Raw genomic sequence first — 15,381 nt, 5'->3', positions numbered from 1 at the left:
GCCCGGCGCGACACCTTTTGATAACCTTGAATGAGACCAAGACAACATGAGAGTGCTGGAAATAGAAACATTTGTTACCAGCAGCATCCTGTCAGAAATATGTCTGGAACAAATTTAGGTTCCAAGAAAAGGGAGATAAGAAAACGAAACCTAACTCACACGTGCACATACACACACAGTCAGTCACTTAGGTGCTCTCGTGAATGAGTGAGCGTATGTCACTGAAAAAGACAATGGTGGAATCACAGAGAGTAAAATTCCAATTGATGAAGATTCAGGACAGCAAGGAAACGGTATACCACTGAATGACCTTCAATGTAACTAAGACGGCCTGAGCATCATTTACTGGAAAGGGGACCAGAAAGCGAAACCTAACTCACAGGCAAACCGATACATATTAAGGAAACCTTTGCTCCCAAATTGATACTTGTCTTGTGCCTGGTGGCAAAGTACTGTATTGGCCCGAATATAAGACAACGCCGTGTCAAAGTCAAAGGTCAAAGTCAAAGAAATCGAAATGACGTTCCCACTATCCCACGGTGACAAGACATAGTACACAATATACATACAAGTAAACAACACAAAAAAATAAAGAAGGCACAAACAATGAATAAATAAGAGTGATGAATAAATAATAAATAATTTTTTTGGGGTGGGGGGATCCTGAGACACCCCCGATAGCATGCTGGCTAATCGGGAGAGACGAGGGCCGCTCCCATGTGGGGCCGGTGGGGGCCATCATTTGATCGGCTACAAATGAATGACATTTTAATCTAGCTTTTAATTCAATGCATTTTCAATGTCACCATATTAGGAAGTACAACACCCATTTTGCATCGCAGTTCTCTTCCCGGTGTCTCAAGTTGGGCGATACCACCCATCCCCAGCACTCACTGAAATCGGTAGAGTCCAAGTTAGCTTGTGCGTCCGGATGACGCTAGTTGAAGGGAAGACTCTTCGATATGGCGGTGCGGCCGGGCCATCATTTATGGGCTACAACCCAATTCACTTGTATAAATGTTCTTTTAATTCAACAAAATCCACCACACAATGTCATAGAACACCTTTTTTGCATCAAAGTTCTCGTTCCCGTGCCTAACGTTGGATGCTCTCCTAGCTATTCACCTTGCATTTTAGAAGATAAATACACTGTATATCCTTTTAGTCATGGAAAATAATATTAATGATGCAATCATCAGGGGATGTTTGGGAATATTTGTCATTTTTCACACGTCCTGAGTGTTGTTAGTCACCTAAATGTTGAACAGAGGCTGTGATGTACCGAAGTCAAATTCCTTGTTTGGCACGCTCAAACGTGGCGAATAAAAAATCTTGAACATAAAACATAATTCAACTGCTACAGTAGCCTATTTGTTATATATTTTAATGACTTTTATTTTCTGTTATAGTCACCCATGGTCAGCGCTTAAATATAGTGGAGTCAAGTGACGCGGCGGTATTCCACTATTCTGTGCGCCTGCCATTGGGCCGGTTGGATTTGAAACGCCCGGGCTGGAAAATGGTCCCAGCGCGCCACTGGCCACCCCAACCCCTTGGCTAAAAACCGCCGGTGCGTTTTAGGAAGCCATCCTTCCTGCTACGTGACAACCTGCTCATTTGCCTTTTTTCGCAAGCAACCGCCCCTGATGTGATGAGAAAAGGTCGGCTGATTGAGTGAGCCAATGTTTTTGATCTTTCAGTCAGTCGACGTTGTCATGAGCTGATTCCACTTTGACTGATGTCGAGTAAAAAAAAAAAAAAAACTTTTACACATGACTTGGCTTCACTTTAAAACGTAGGTTGAAGTGACCCCAAAGGTTGTCCCCCTTTTTTGCTTGCGTCCCCCCTTTCCCATAGCGAATAAAATCAGTGGTGTCCAAAGTCTGGACAAAGGTGGCCGAAATGATATCGCGTTCCATCGCTCAAAGACGCGCACACGTACAGAGCGTCTCCGCGGGAACGCGCTCTTCCAACGGTGCGTTACTCGCGAAGGTGGGGGCCGAGCAGCAGCAGCCGCAGCCGCCGCAGCCGAGCGAGTGAGCGAGCGAGCGCCAGTCGAGCCGACGGCTGTCCTTGTTTCGAGCGGAACGAGTGCGTGCACCACACCGAGATTTCTGCGTTCAATCGCCTCGAGGCCATGATGACCCCGCCGGCCGCGCGCCTGGCGCTGGTTCTTCTGTCTTGCGTTGTATGGATGTTGTACAGCTGCGCAGACGGTGAGTACATCGACCAAAATGTACAACTTAATGATAACTTTAGAAGAACGTGTGTGGTTCGGATGGCAGTGCGGATCCGCCGCCGGGTTCAAAATTGGACCGACTTAGGAAGCTGGGTGAATTGGTCTCAACTATGGGGCGTTTTGGCATTTGAGGAGTTTTTGTACAAAATGGACTGTTCTGCGCAAAAGAGTTTGGCTTGATTTTCAACCCAAATTCGGGCCACTTTTTGGACCCAAATGGAGTTCTTTTCAAATGGATGTAACAGCGCTTGCTCTTGTGCACGTAAACTTTGTGTTGTGAGTGCAAAGAGTCTTTTTTACCTGTTTTTATGCCATTTTAACAAGCTGACATTGATTGCGAGACACAATGTCGCATTCCAACCCCACTCCCCCCTCCCTCGCCCAAATGCGCACGGCAACTCGAGAGAAAGAAGTTTGCGAGGAAACGAATCTTAGAATGATTCCTTCCGTAACTGAAGTGACAGAGCAGAAAAAAATGATTGTAATTGTTAAATATGAACATGCGAGAACCCCAATATCACAGGGAGGATGATATACAGCAAGTCCTCAACATAGACATGTATCAAATATGTTTGGGGAGTAAAAGAGCCCCAGTGAGGACAAAACGGTGTATCACTTTGTTGGAAAGGCAAACTCCGGTTTTCTCCTCACATACTGTCTCGGAAATAAGCAAAGGTTGTACTTAAGAGTAATGACGATGTCTGTCCGGTCTGCAACAAAAGTCGTTTATTTAATGTGGCGCTAAGCATAAGTGATCAAATAATCATTTGAATAGTGATGGAGTGTATCCAGAGCCCTCCCTGCTCTCGTTTTACCACCAAACAATGTTTCATATCGACTAGGACATGCAACCGACACAATTAGAGGAGCGAATATATCATTTGATGTTAACGTGGCACTTGTTTGTCCATCCCTCCAAACAAAATCAACCAAAACGTCATACGGGCTACTGTCTACGTATATAGCGACGTGCACACGCGTAAGTTAGCAACACAACTGCACCACTATTGGCTTTAATATTTGCAACCACACATTGCGTTTTTTCTTACCCCAAAAAAGGGGCAAATACGTTGCACTGGAGCGTGTGTGGGCGGTGGGGCAAAGGAAGTGATAGTCACGAAGATTTGTTACAAGAGGCGTGGAATTCCAACACGTCTTCCTTTGCATAGATTGTCAAAGTATCTTTTGGTAATTGATGAAAATAAAGAAAAAGTTGGAAGTGGAATTTGTTGACTTCTAGCGCCATCCTGTGGGCAGGAGTTGAGTTAAAAAAAACAAAAATCTTTTTCTCTCCCCGAGTGGCGGCAGAATGACAGAAGTGGACTGTATTTCTTCCCCTTTTTCGACATGTGCAACAGTCCTTGAAATCATTCAGCTTCATGAAACTGTTATCTCGTGACAAAAATGTGTCTTGTTGATTTTTTGGGTGAATATATTATTTTAGTTTGTATCTTTTGGCGATAGATGAAAATAATTTTTAAAAAGTCGAATATGGACTCTTTTGACGTGGGCCGCACTTGAGTAAAAAAACAAGCTTGCCTGGCCAAGTGGTAGCACGAGGACTGAATTTCCTCCGTTTTTAGACATGTGTAACAGTCCCTGAAATTAATCAGCATCTTGAAACCGTTTGATGATTATCTCATGGAAAAAAATGCCATGTTTATGCTCTCAGGCTAATTGGCTTTTAATGCCCAAGTCAGTCATGCAGGTGACGCAATTTGGCAAAAAGTGAATTCGGCCGACTTCATTCTTGTCTGTTTGCTGAATTTCCGCTTTTCACTAAACCAAGGCAACTTTGCTGTTTCATTAGGATTAACCGATCTATCAGGATCAACCAATTCTGGGCCAACATGTGACACAGGCAACGGATGGACTCTTCACGGCTCCCACTGCTACAAGAAGATGGAGACCACCAACGGTTGGATAGGGGCTTATCTCGACTGCCTCTGGGAGGGCGGCGACCTTGTCTCCTTCACCGACGAGAACGAGCAAGACTTTGTGAAGGGGCAAATGGGCGACAAGCCGTTCTGGATCGGACTCTCCAATCTGGTAAGACCAAAGTGCTAGCTAGCGGCTGTTGGCTAGCTACATGTAGTTGACTGACAACCGCAATTGGTTTCGGCAGAACTGCAAAGAGGACTGGTGTTGGTTTTATGAAGCGGGAGAAAAGGAGCTGACTTGGTCCAACACCAGTATGACGCTGGACTACACCAATTGGGACACGCGTCAAAAGGGAAGGTAAGAAGGTCCCCTCTTTGCGTTCTGTGTCCGGCAAGATGCACAGGAACATTTTGGAACCCTTTCCAAAAATGTGTGAGCAGGTTCAAAAACAGCGAATGTTTTCTTTTGATCAAAAAAGAGGAAAATCAACTCCAATTTGGCTTGTCGTGTGTCTCATTTTCCCCCGACTTTTCCGCGACAGCTCCAACGTTGCTTCCTGCGCCTACGTCAACCAAGGTACGAACAAATACAGTCAGCCTGGAAGGTGGAGACATGGATCGTGCGATCCTCACTTGGCGTACATGTGCGAGCGGCCGCTCGACGGTAAGTCTGAACCCCCGTTGTAATGTTGACGCTGAAAGAAGAAAAGCGCAACTACGTCATCTTTCCGCAGCCTGCTCGAATGGACGTACCTGTTCCCGCACAGCATCTGCTTCCATTTACTATCGACTGGAGAGTAAGTGGCAGCGGCGCTTCTTTTCACACCGCACCATCTTTTTGTGGTTTTTTAACGAGGTTCTTTTGGGTTTCAGCTTCCTTCTGCGACTCTGGCGACTTCCTGTACAAGGACTCGTGTTACCATTTTGAGGGAGCCACAGTACAACCTGGCAACCGGCTGAGGATTTCTGCAAGAACAAGGGAGGTCACCTGGCCAGCGTCCACTCACACGGTTGACGGACAATTTTTGTACTGGTGAGCGAGCACCAAGGCAAAATGAGCAGGCCAGCAATCGACCCGCAATGTTTCACAACAAGTCTTTGTTCTGCTCTCCTCAAGCTTCACATGCGCGAGGTGGTTGGAATTGGCTGGGACTCAAGAAGGACAATGGCAAATATGAGTGGAGCGACGGATCATCCACAGTAAGTGACAAGTGTGCAACAGATCGAGGTCCAAAAAACTCTCAATTGGCCAGAATGAAGCTGTCATGTTAGAGGGCAAAGGTTAAAAAGTGTCATTTGAGCAGAACAAAGTTGTGCTGAATTAGGAGGACAAATCTGACAAGAATGCTCTCCCTGTCAAATGGTTTGATTTGAATTTGACTTGCCTTGAGTCGTGTTACAAGACAAACGGGTTTTTTCATTTTATGAGGATTCAAATGATCATTTAGACGGAAGTGATCAAGTGATCAGTAGAATCAAAGTGCACCTTTCATTTTCAAGGGAAACATTTGTTCATTGAAAAGTTCCAGTCAGAATATGGCAACAATTCTGATAGTGAGAAAGCGGTTATGAAAATGAATTGGAGAGATTTAAATCAATAAAGTGACTTTGAAGGGATTTGCTTCAAAGCCATCTGAGCAGCTGCAACACCTAACACGCTCAAGTCACGCCCACCCGCTGTGTCCTTCCTCCGCAGAATGACGTCCCGTTGCAACGTGAAGGCGGAAATAATGACTGCGGCCAATTGTCTGGCGATGGTCGAGTTCACATGTATCCTTGCGGCCAGACTTACCCACCCATCTGTCAAAAAGGTCAGAAAGTCACGACCTCTCATTTGCCCTTTGTCTTCTGGTTGCTCTCTCATATTTGATCCTCTCACATCCCTACAGGCAAAGCCAGAGAATTCTTCCGGTATCTTCCGGTGACGACATCAACATCAGGTGGGAGCTTTTTGCTATGGGCAATATGGGCGACCGCTCAGGGCGCAATACACGTGGAGGCGCACGAGCACTCTCAAGACAAAAAAAACTGGCCCGTTTCCTAGCTCAGTCACTTTCATCTCAAATTGGTTCAATGGGCACTGCGGCGCCCTTATTGTCACGAGATGTCGATTTGCTGCTGAGAGTGGTGTCGTGTCGTGTCGGGGTTCTTTCGTTGGTTCTTCGTGCGTGCGTGTCAGAAGAGCAGCCCTCTCTCTCCTCTCGCCCGCCCTGCTCCGAGCAGGCAAGGGGGGGGGGGGGGTTGGTACAGCAGAGGCCGGAGAGGAAAAGCAAAGGGAGGGTGGCGGGGGGGATTCCAAGGCCACACAACTGCTTCCAAATGAATTGCCTTTCACTCATCCAAATAATACTACTACTTATCCACATGTAGTAACCTATTGGGTTATGTGAACATTTGACACACAAAAAAGAAAAAACTAATGAGAAAAAAAACCGGACAGTGCACGCACTGCGTTATGGCCGCATGACTGTTTGCGATGAAAGCGTGTCGGTCAGCGCGACAGAAGAGGACTGAATTTCCTCCGTCCTTTGACATGTCCTTGGAATTATTCAGCATCTTGAAAATGGTTGATGATTATCGTGAGAAAAAACAAAAAAAGGGCCTTGTTGATTTTTTGTGGATAGATGATTTCAGAATCAGAATTGGCTTTATTGACCAACTTTGTGCACGGCAAACAGGGAATTTGACTCCGGTTGATCTCAGCCTCTGTGCAACACTTAAGTTCCAGTTGATTGATCTCATATTGTATTATTGTCAGTCATGCAGGTGACGCAATTTGGCCAAAAGGGAATTCGGCCGACTTCCTTCTTGTCTGTCTGCTCAATTTGTGTTTTTCACCAAACGCTGACAAATGACCAAGGCGACATTGCTGTTTCATCAGGATCAATCAAGAAATGTGACGCAAAAATGGGATGGACTCTTCACGGCTCCCGCTGTTACAAGAAGATGGAGACAACCAACGGTTGGCTGGGGGCTCGTCACGACTGCCTCTGGGAGGGCGGCGACCTTGTTTCCATCACCTCCACGGACGAGGAAGACTTTGTGAAGCGGCAGATGGGCGACCAGCCCTTCTGGATCGGGCTCTCCAATCTGGTAAGACCAAAGTGCTAGCTAGCGGCTGTTGGCTAGCTACCGGTAGTTGACTGACAACCGGAATTGGTTTCGGCAGAACTGCAAAGAGGACTGGTGTCAGTTTTTGGATGCGGGAAAAAAGAACCTGACTTGGCCCAACACCAATATGACGCCGGACTACACCAACTGGGACCCGCGTCAAGACGGACGGTAAGAAGGTCACCTCTTTGCATTCGGTGTCAGGAGAGATGCACAGGAACACTTTGGAACCCCTTTCCAAAAGTGTGTGAGCAGGTTCAAAACCAGCTTTTGTTTTCTTTTTATCCGAAAAGAGGAGAATCGACTCCAATTTGGCTTGTCGTGTGTCTCATTTTCCCCCACTTTTCCCCGACAGCTCCAACGTTGCTTCCTGCGCCTACGTCAACCAAGGTGTGGACCTCTACAATCAGCCTGGAAAGTGGAGACATGGCTCGTGCCAATCCTCCTTGGCGTACATGTGCAAGTGGTCGCCCGACGGTGAGTCTGTCTCTTCTTGGGATGTTGATGCTGAAAGGAGGAAAATTGCAATCACGTCGTCCTCCTGCAGACTGCCCGGACGGATGGCCGTGTTCCTACAAAGACTTGGGTTACCGTTACAATCGAGTTGAGAGTGAGTGGCAGCGACGCTTCTTCTTTCTCCACCCGCAGCGTCTCCTTGTGCTTTTCTAACGAGGTTCTTTTGGTTTTCAGCTTCCTTCTGCGACTCTGGCGAGTTCCTGTACAAGGACTCTTGTTACCATTTTGAGGGGACCCGTAAAACCTGGCAAGAGGCTGAGGGTTTCTGCAAGAACAAGGGAGGTCACCTGGCCAGCCTCCACTCACTGGTTGTCGGACAATTTTTGTTTGGTGAGCGAGCGCCAAGGCAAAATGAGCAGGCCAGCAATCGACCCGCAATGTTTCACAACAAGTGTTGTTTCCGCTCTCCTCAAGCTCACGTGCGACGAGATGGACAAGGATGGTTGGCTTGGCTGGGACTCTGGAAGAACAATGGCAACTTTGAGTGGAGCGACACATCATCTCCAGTAAGTGACCTACCTGTGCGCAACAGATCGAGGTCCAAAAAGTTGTCAATTGGCCAGAATGAAGCTGTCATGTTAAAAAGTGTGATTTTAGCAGAACAAAGTTGTTTTGAATTAGGAGGACAAATCGGACAAGCATGCTCGCTCGCTCGCTCTGCCTGTCAAATGGTTTGATTTGAATTGGACTTGCCTTGAGTGGTGTTTCATTTGATGAGGATTCAAATGGCGATCAATCGAATCAAAGTGCACCGCTCATCTTGCAGGGCAACATTTTTTCATTTCATCTGATTGTGAGAAAGAGGTTATGAAAATGAATTGGAGAGATTTGAATCAATAAAGTGACTTTGAAGGAATTTGCTGGGAGGCTATCGGAACAATTGCAACAACTAACACACTCAAGTCACGCCCACTGCGTCCTCCCCCCGCAGGATGATGTCCCGTGGTATAATTCATACAGATCATCTGAGTGCTCCAAATTGGCATTTGATGGTAACGCTCACCTGACCCAATGCGATACCCTTCGTCCATCCATCTGTCAAAAAGGTCCGAAAGTCACGACCTCTCATTTGCCCTTTGTCTTCTTGGCGCTCTCTCATGTTTGATCCCTCTCACATCCTTGCAGGCAAGGCCAGAGAATTTCTTCCGCTTCTTCTGACGCCGACATCAGCATCAGGTGGGCGGGCGTCCCACCCTGCAGCCCACATGCAAAATACCATTTGCCCTCAAGTGACCCGAGTCTCGCTTGCAGGCAAGAGCGCAAAGTGCGGCTGGTGGCAGGAAAACCCCGCCAACGACTTCTGCTACCTGATCAACTCCAAGGCCACCAAGACCTGGAAGGAGGCGCGAGACAAGTGCGCCCGCCTCAGCGGCAACCTGCTCGGCTTCGCCGACTCGCAGGAACGCGCCTTCATCCAAGGTAGGCTGTCCACCGCGTAATGTGCTTGACGAAAGACGACATGCATTTTTGCCAAGTTTCTTTCATTCCAAAGAAAAGCTTGTGGCCCCCAGCGACAAGGACACGAGCCAGACGTCATCCGCACTTCATTACGGTTAAGCGTTTCGCACATGCACCTGTGAGATGTTTCAACCGTGTTTACCTTTGACCCAAAGGTCTTCTGCCAAACGCTTCCTCTTTGTGGTTGGACACCAACGACACCACGGTTGAAGACGGCAGCGAGCAGTCGGCCCAATCCTCACCCAATTCCGTCCAGTTGGCCGCCGCAGGTGGGTGGGTCTAAAACCTGGCCGGAAAATGTCCATTTCCGTGGAGGAGCGCTGAGCGTCCGCCGTCTCCTTCCAGGTAACCCCGGCGACCCCTCCGGCCGACGCTGCAACTCCTTACTCGGTGGCGAGGGCGGCCGGGAAGTCGGCGATTGCGAGAAGAAGCGCGGCTACGTCTGCAAGAGACGAGGTAAGACAAGGTGCTCGGTCCATTCTCCCCAACGCGTGTTTTTTGTCTGATGTCAGTGTTGATGCAGGCGTGGTCCCCTTGTTTGTCGCACATCTTAATTTGGCTGAAGAATGCAAAAAACGTGGCGCTGTGACGTCAGAATAATCCCAAAATGTGTCCGTCTGTCCTCAGTCGTTCAGACATGTGAAACAAACAAAGGGTGGCGTCGCTTTGGCTCCAACTGCTACAAGAAGATGGAGACCACCAACGGTTGGCTGGGGGCTCGCTACGACTGCGTCTGGGAGGGCGGCGACCTGGTCTCCATCACCTCGCCCTACGAGCAAAGCTTTGTGACGGAGCAAATGGGCGACGAGCCCTTCTGGATCGGACTCTCCAATCTGGTGAGACGCAAGCGCAAGCAAGCGTCTGTTGGCTCGCTGTTGTTACGCCACTGACGACGGACGGGTTTGAACTCTCCAGAACTGCGACAAGACCTGGTGTCAGTTTTTTGAAGCGGGACAAGAGAGGCTGACTTGGTCCAACACCGCTGTGACGCTGAACTACGTCAACTGGCACTCAGGTCAAGACGGAAGGTAAGGAGCTCATGTCACCTTTTTGCGTCCATGAGGGACACGCAGCGAGATTATGGAACCCGTTTGCAAAATTTGAGAGAGCACACGTGTCAAGGAAAAAGCAAGGAAAAGCCTTCAAATTGGCACGTTTTTCACGTGTGTGTCTTCTCCCGACAGTGCCAAGGTTGGTTCCTGCGCATACGTCAACCAAGGTGTGGACCTCTCCAGCCGCCCTGGCAAGTGGAGACATGGCTCGTGCGGATCCTCCTTGGCGTACATGTGCAAGCGGTCGCCCGACGGTAAGTGTGCACGTCCCTTGCCATGTTGACGCTGAAAGGAGGAAAAAATGCAATCGCGTCGTCCTCCTGCAGACTGCCCGGAGGGACGGCTGTGTTCCTACAAAGACTACGGATTGGGCTACCATCGAGTGGAGAGTGAGTGGCAGTGACGCCTCTTCTTTCTTTTCACACCTGCAGCGTCCCCTTGTGGTTTTGTAATCCGTGTTTCTCGGCAGCTTCAGCTTCCTTCTGCGACCCTGGCGACTTCCTGTACAAGGGCTCTTGCTATCACTTTTGGGAGAAGAAACGAACTTGGGAGGACGCCGAGAAGTTCTGCCGAGAATCGAAAGGTCACCTGGCCAGCGTCCACTCACTGGACGAAGTCCAATTCTTGGCTGGTGAGCTTCAAAACAAACCGCCATGCCGGCAATCGTCTCACAGCACTTCACAACATCTGTCAAGTTTGGATGCTCGTCTTGTGCTCAGTTGCGTTTTCTGATTTCCTCAAGGTCACATGCCCTACAAAGGAGGATTGCAATCCTGGGTGGGACTCAAGAAACACGACAGAATGTTTGAGTGGAGCGACGCAACACCTGCAGTAAGCCAAACGTTTGGAGCCGTCTGCAAAAGTTGTCACTGGCCCAGAATGAAGGTGTCACATCGGGTGGCAAAAGTTCCAAGTCACGACGAAAGACAAAATTTGACTGAATTAGAAGAAAAAAAAGTTACATTTTGACAAGAATGGTCCTGTTACGAGAAGAGAAAAACGTCCAAGGTGTAAATCAGCTGGAGCATTAACGAGCATTTTATTATTTTGAAATAATGATATTCTCATTGACTGGAAAACGAATGAAATCAGAGATGATCAAAGTGCAAAATGTCAATGTTCAAAGTTGGACTTGGGAAAGTTTGAGTGTGAAACTCCAATTGTACTTTCGCTGGCAGACAGTTGTAAATGGACAACAATGCGGCTCAGAAATGAGACAAATGGATACATCTAGTGTGAGAAAATATTGATCTGGCGTGTCGTACGCAGGGCAACATCGAGTGGGTCCCACACGGGCCGGTTGGACGGGGTGACTGCGCTGCCTTGTCGCTGACTGGAAAACTTGAGGACTGGCCCTGCACCGATATTCTGCCATTCATCTGTAAAAAAGGTCAGCAAGTGATGATGACCACGTGCTCTCTCATCATCATAATCATACCTTTGATATATAATGCACTTTACAATTTAAGGCAAATCGAAGAGTGCTAATGTGTCCTCTCTTTTCCTTCCTTGCAGCCAAGGTCCAAGACTTTCTTCTTCCTCCGCCGGCAGGTGGGCGTCCCACTCGGCAGTCGACGTGCGGTGGTCTCTCGTCGCCCGTTTGCCCTCAAGTGACTCCACTCTGACTTGCAGGCCGGAGTGCAAAGTGCGGCTGGTGGCAGAACCCACCCTCCTCCGACTTCTGCTACCTGATCCAACACAGGCCAACCAAGGCCTGGAAGGAGGCGCGAGACGACTGCCTTCGCCACGGAGGCGACCTGCTCAGTATCGCCGACTCAAGTGAACAGGCCTTCATACAAAGTAGGCTGGCCAGCTGGCTGACTGGTCGGCCGGCCGTCTGTCTGTCCTTCTGTCCGTCTGTCTGTCTGTCTGTCTGTCTGTCCGTCCGGTCGCGATCAGAGCTGTTGAATTCCCCCAACGTGGACTGTTTCAAACTCCTTTGACCATTTATACCTCCAAAGGTCTGTACACTTTTCTGCCGAGCGCTCCCTCTCTGTGGTTGGGCATCAACAACAACATCACGAAATACGGCAGCGGGTGGACGGACGGATCCCCGTTGGGTTACGTCGTCATGGACGGAGGTGGCTCGAAAACCCAATCGATGTTGGTCTGCGAGGAATGGAGCTGAGCATCTGTCGTCTCCTTCCAGGTGACCCCGGTGACCCCTCTGGTGCGTCCTGTCTTTCCCTGCTCACAAGCAACGGCCGCTGGAGGTTTGACGATTGCCGGAAGAAGAGAGGCTACATGTGCAAGAAACGAGGTAAGACGCGGCGACGTCCGGCCGATTCTCACAACGTGCTGACTCGCTTCTTTGGCTTTTGTCTTGCAGGAAACATTCCAAAACCGCCGCAGCAGCCTCATGACGGTACGTCTCCTTAAACGGTGACTTCAAACGACACGAGACAAAAATGACATGACGACGCTTGTCTTCTTTTCTTATTTTCCTAGCGTAAAGAATTCAGGTTGTAAGCGAATGAAGGTTATGCAAGATCAGCAGCCATGAGCTAAATAATCATTTGTGGCAGCCCGAGTTGGTTCTCTGAGATCATTCAGCATCTTGAAACTGGCCTTGTTTATCTCTTGTGACTGTATTCTTTCAGGCTAATAGCTTTCAATGCCCGTGTCCTTCTAAAGACTTGTCAGTTGTGGATTGCCAGTCAAGCAGGCGACGCAATTTGGCTAAAACTGAATTGGGTCGACCGACTGCATTGTTACCTGTTTGCTGAATTTCTGCTTTTCACCAAACGTTGAAAATTGACCAAGGCAACTTTGCTGTTTTATCAGTATTGACCGATCCTAAGGCAACATGTGACATAAGCAACGGATGGAATCCTCACGCCTCCAAGTGCTACAAGAAGATGGAGAAAACCAACGGGTGGCTGGGGGCTCGTCACGACTGCCTCTGGGAGGGCGGCGACCTGGTCTCCATCTCCTCAATCTACGAGGAAAGCTTTGTGAAGAAGCAAATGGGCGACAAGCCCTTCTGGATCGGACTCTCCAATCTGGTGAGACGCAAGCGCAGGCTGCTGTTGGCTCGCTACCGGTAGTTGACTGACAACCGGGATTGGTTTCGGCAGGACTGCAACAAGGACTGGTGTCAGTTTTTTGAAGAAGGAGAAAAGAAGCTGACTTGGTCCGACACCGGTGTGACCCCGGCCTACGCCAACAGGGACTCGCGTCAAGACGGAAGGTAAGAAGGTCACCTCTTTGCGTTCTTTCATTGTCAGGCGGGGCACAGAGAAAGAAGGGAAAACCGTTCCTCGGGTGTGTATGTTTTTTTTATGACTTTTCTCCACAGCTCCAACATTGAGGCCTGCGCGTACGTCAACCAAGGTGTGCACTCCTCCAGTCAGCCCGGCAAGTGGAGACATGGCTCGTGCGGATCCTCACTGGCGTACATGTGCAAGCGGTCGCCCGACGGTAAGTGTGCACGTCCGTGTCGATGTTGACGCTGAAAGGAGGAAAAAATGCAATCACGTCGTCCTCCTGCAGACTGCCCGGAGGGACGGCTGTGTTCCTACAAAGACTACGGATTCGGCTACAATCGAGTGGAGAGTGAGTGGCAGCGACGCTTCTTCTTTCTTTTCAAGCCTGCAGCGCCCCCTTGTGGTTTTGTAATCCATGTTTCTTGCCGGCTTCAGCTTCCTACTGCGACCCTGGCGACTTCCTGTACAAGGGCTCTTGCTATCACTTTGGGACGATGGAGCGCACTTGGAAGGATGCTGAGAAGTTCTGCCAAGAATGGAAAGGTCACCTGGCCAGCGTCCTCTCATGGGACGAGGGCAAATTCTTGGCTGGTGAGCGCCCGGGTCAAACTGCCGATGCCAGCTATCCTCCCCCAGCGTTTCCCAATGTCTGACACGTTTGAATGCTCTTCTCGCTTTTTGTGATTTCCTCAAGCTCACGCGGCAAATATAGGAGGATTGCAATCTTGGGTGGGACTCAAGAAGAACAAGGGCAACTTTGAGTGGAGCGACGCAACACCTGCAGTAAGCCAAACGAGCGGCCTACAAAAGCAGTCAAAAGTTCGACTTTGGCAAGAATGCCCGTCATGTTACAAGAAGAGATAAACATTGAAGGTGTTAATGAGATGGGGCATTAACAAGGACAAAGTTGTGAAGTTATGAGAATAAAATTAAATGAAGTGAAAAAATAAATCATGTATGATTAAAATGCAGATTTTCACAAGTCAAAGTCACTCACTTCTGAGAATAAATGAGTCTGAAACTCAAGTTGTGATTTAAGTGGATGAAAATTGTCCAATGAATTCAAGTCATACTGTGGGAAAGTGTTGATTAGTGGGAGGAAAACAAGACTCATCATTTTGGAGCAAATGCGGTGGTGGCAAGCGAGACCAAACGCGCCAAAGTCACGTCTGGCGTGTCGTCCGCAGGGCAACATCACGTGGGTCCCAAACAGGCCGGACGGACGGGGTGACTGCGCTGCCTTGTCGCAGACTGGAAAACTTGAGGACTGGCCCTGCACCAATATTCAGCCATTCGTCTGTAAAAAAGGTCAGCAAATGACGACCACTCACTTTGCACTTCCATCTGCTCTCTCATCATCATAATCATACCTTTGATATATAATGCACTTTACCTTTTAAGGAAAATCGAAGAGTGCTAATGAGTCCTCTCTTTTCCTTCCTTGCAGCCAAGGTCCAAGACTTTCTTCTTCCTCCGCCGCCAGGTGGGCGTTCCACCCGCCAGTCGACGTGTGTTCTTTTGTCGCCCGTTTGCCCTCAAGTGACTCCACTCTCGCTTGCAGGCCGGAGTGCAAAGTGCGGCTGGTGGCTGGAGCGACCCTCCTCCGACTTCTGCTACCTGATTCAACGCAAGCCCACCAAAACTTGGGAGGAGGCGCGAGACGACTGCCTTCGCCGCGGAGGAGACCTTCTCAGCATCGCCGACTCAATAGAACAGACCTTCATACAGAGTAGGCTGTCTGTCCGGTCGCAATCAGAGCTGTTGAATTCCCCCAACGTGGACTGTTTCAAACTCTTGCTACACATTTGACCATTTACCTCCAAAGGTCTGCACACTTTTCTGCCGAGCGCTCCCTCTCTGTGGTTGGGCGTCGACAACAACGTCACCAAAGACGGCAGCAAGTGGATTGACGGATCTCC

At 49.0% G+C, this 15,381-nt stretch overlaps 2 protein-coding genes and 1 long non-coding RNA gene across 3 annotated transcripts in view; all 3 read left to right on the top strand.

The window, feature by feature from the left end:
• LOC119129646 (C-type mannose receptor 2-like) overlaps positions 1–9,303 on the top strand; it is a 902,042-nt gene extending 892,739 nt beyond the window's left edge. Inside the window, exons 36-42 of the mRNA XM_037263000.1 lie at positions 7,778–7,840; positions 7,921–8,076; positions 8,161–8,252; positions 8,678–8,792; positions 8,872–8,922; positions 8,998–9,165; positions 9,239–9,303. Coding sequence (XP_037118895.1) covers positions 7,778–7,840; positions 7,921–8,076; positions 8,161–8,252; positions 8,678–8,792; positions 8,872–8,922; positions 8,998–9,165; positions 9,239–9,303 — 710 coding nt within the window. The remainder of the gene's footprint in view (positions 1–7,777; positions 7,841–7,920; positions 8,077–8,160; positions 8,253–8,677; positions 8,793–8,871; positions 8,923–8,997; positions 9,166–9,238) is intronic.
• Positions 9,304–9,362: 59 nt separating this feature from the next.
• LOC119128281 lies at positions 9,363–9,862 on the top strand. Its single transcript, XR_005098965.1, has 3 exons — positions 9,363–9,473; positions 9,550–9,660; positions 9,832–9,862. It is a non-coding gene; the product is annotated as an uncharacterized LOC119128281 (long non-coding RNA).
• Positions 9,863–10,450: 588 nt separating this feature from the next.
• Positions 10,451–15,381, top strand: part of LOC119129645 (C-type mannose receptor 2-like) — a 7,807-nt gene continuing 2,876 nt past the window's right edge. Inside the window, exons 1-15 of the mRNA XM_037262999.1 lie at positions 10,451–10,510; positions 10,583–10,645; positions 10,726–10,887; positions 10,999–11,087; positions 11,526–11,646; positions 11,772–11,807; positions 11,889–12,035; positions 12,218–12,337; positions 12,406–12,516; positions 12,586–12,621; positions 13,041–13,261; positions 13,334–13,446; positions 13,555–13,676; positions 13,749–13,811; positions 13,898–14,053. Coding sequence (XP_037118894.1) covers positions 10,489–10,510; positions 10,583–10,645; positions 10,726–10,887; positions 10,999–11,087; positions 11,526–11,646; positions 11,772–11,807; positions 11,889–12,035; positions 12,218–12,337; positions 12,406–12,516; positions 12,586–12,621; positions 13,041–13,261; positions 13,334–13,446; positions 13,555–13,676; positions 13,749–13,811; positions 13,898–14,053 — 1,582 coding nt within the window. The 5' untranslated portion in view covers positions 10,451–10,488. The remainder of the gene's footprint in view (positions 10,511–10,582; positions 10,646–10,725; positions 10,888–10,998; positions 11,088–11,525; positions 11,647–11,771; positions 11,808–11,888; positions 12,036–12,217; positions 12,338–12,405; positions 12,517–12,585; positions 12,622–13,040; positions 13,262–13,333; positions 13,447–13,554; positions 13,677–13,748; positions 13,812–13,897; positions 14,054–15,381) is intronic.

Source organism: Syngnathus acus, chromosome 10 (genome assembly GCF_901709675.1).
Source record: "Syngnathus acus chromosome 10, fSynAcu1.2, whole genome shotgun sequence".
NCBI lineage: Eukaryota > Metazoa > Chordata > Actinopteri > Syngnathiformes > Syngnathidae > Syngnathus > Syngnathus acus.
Note: the sequence above shows the minus strand (reverse complement) of the source record. Positions and strands in the feature narration are given on the sequence as shown.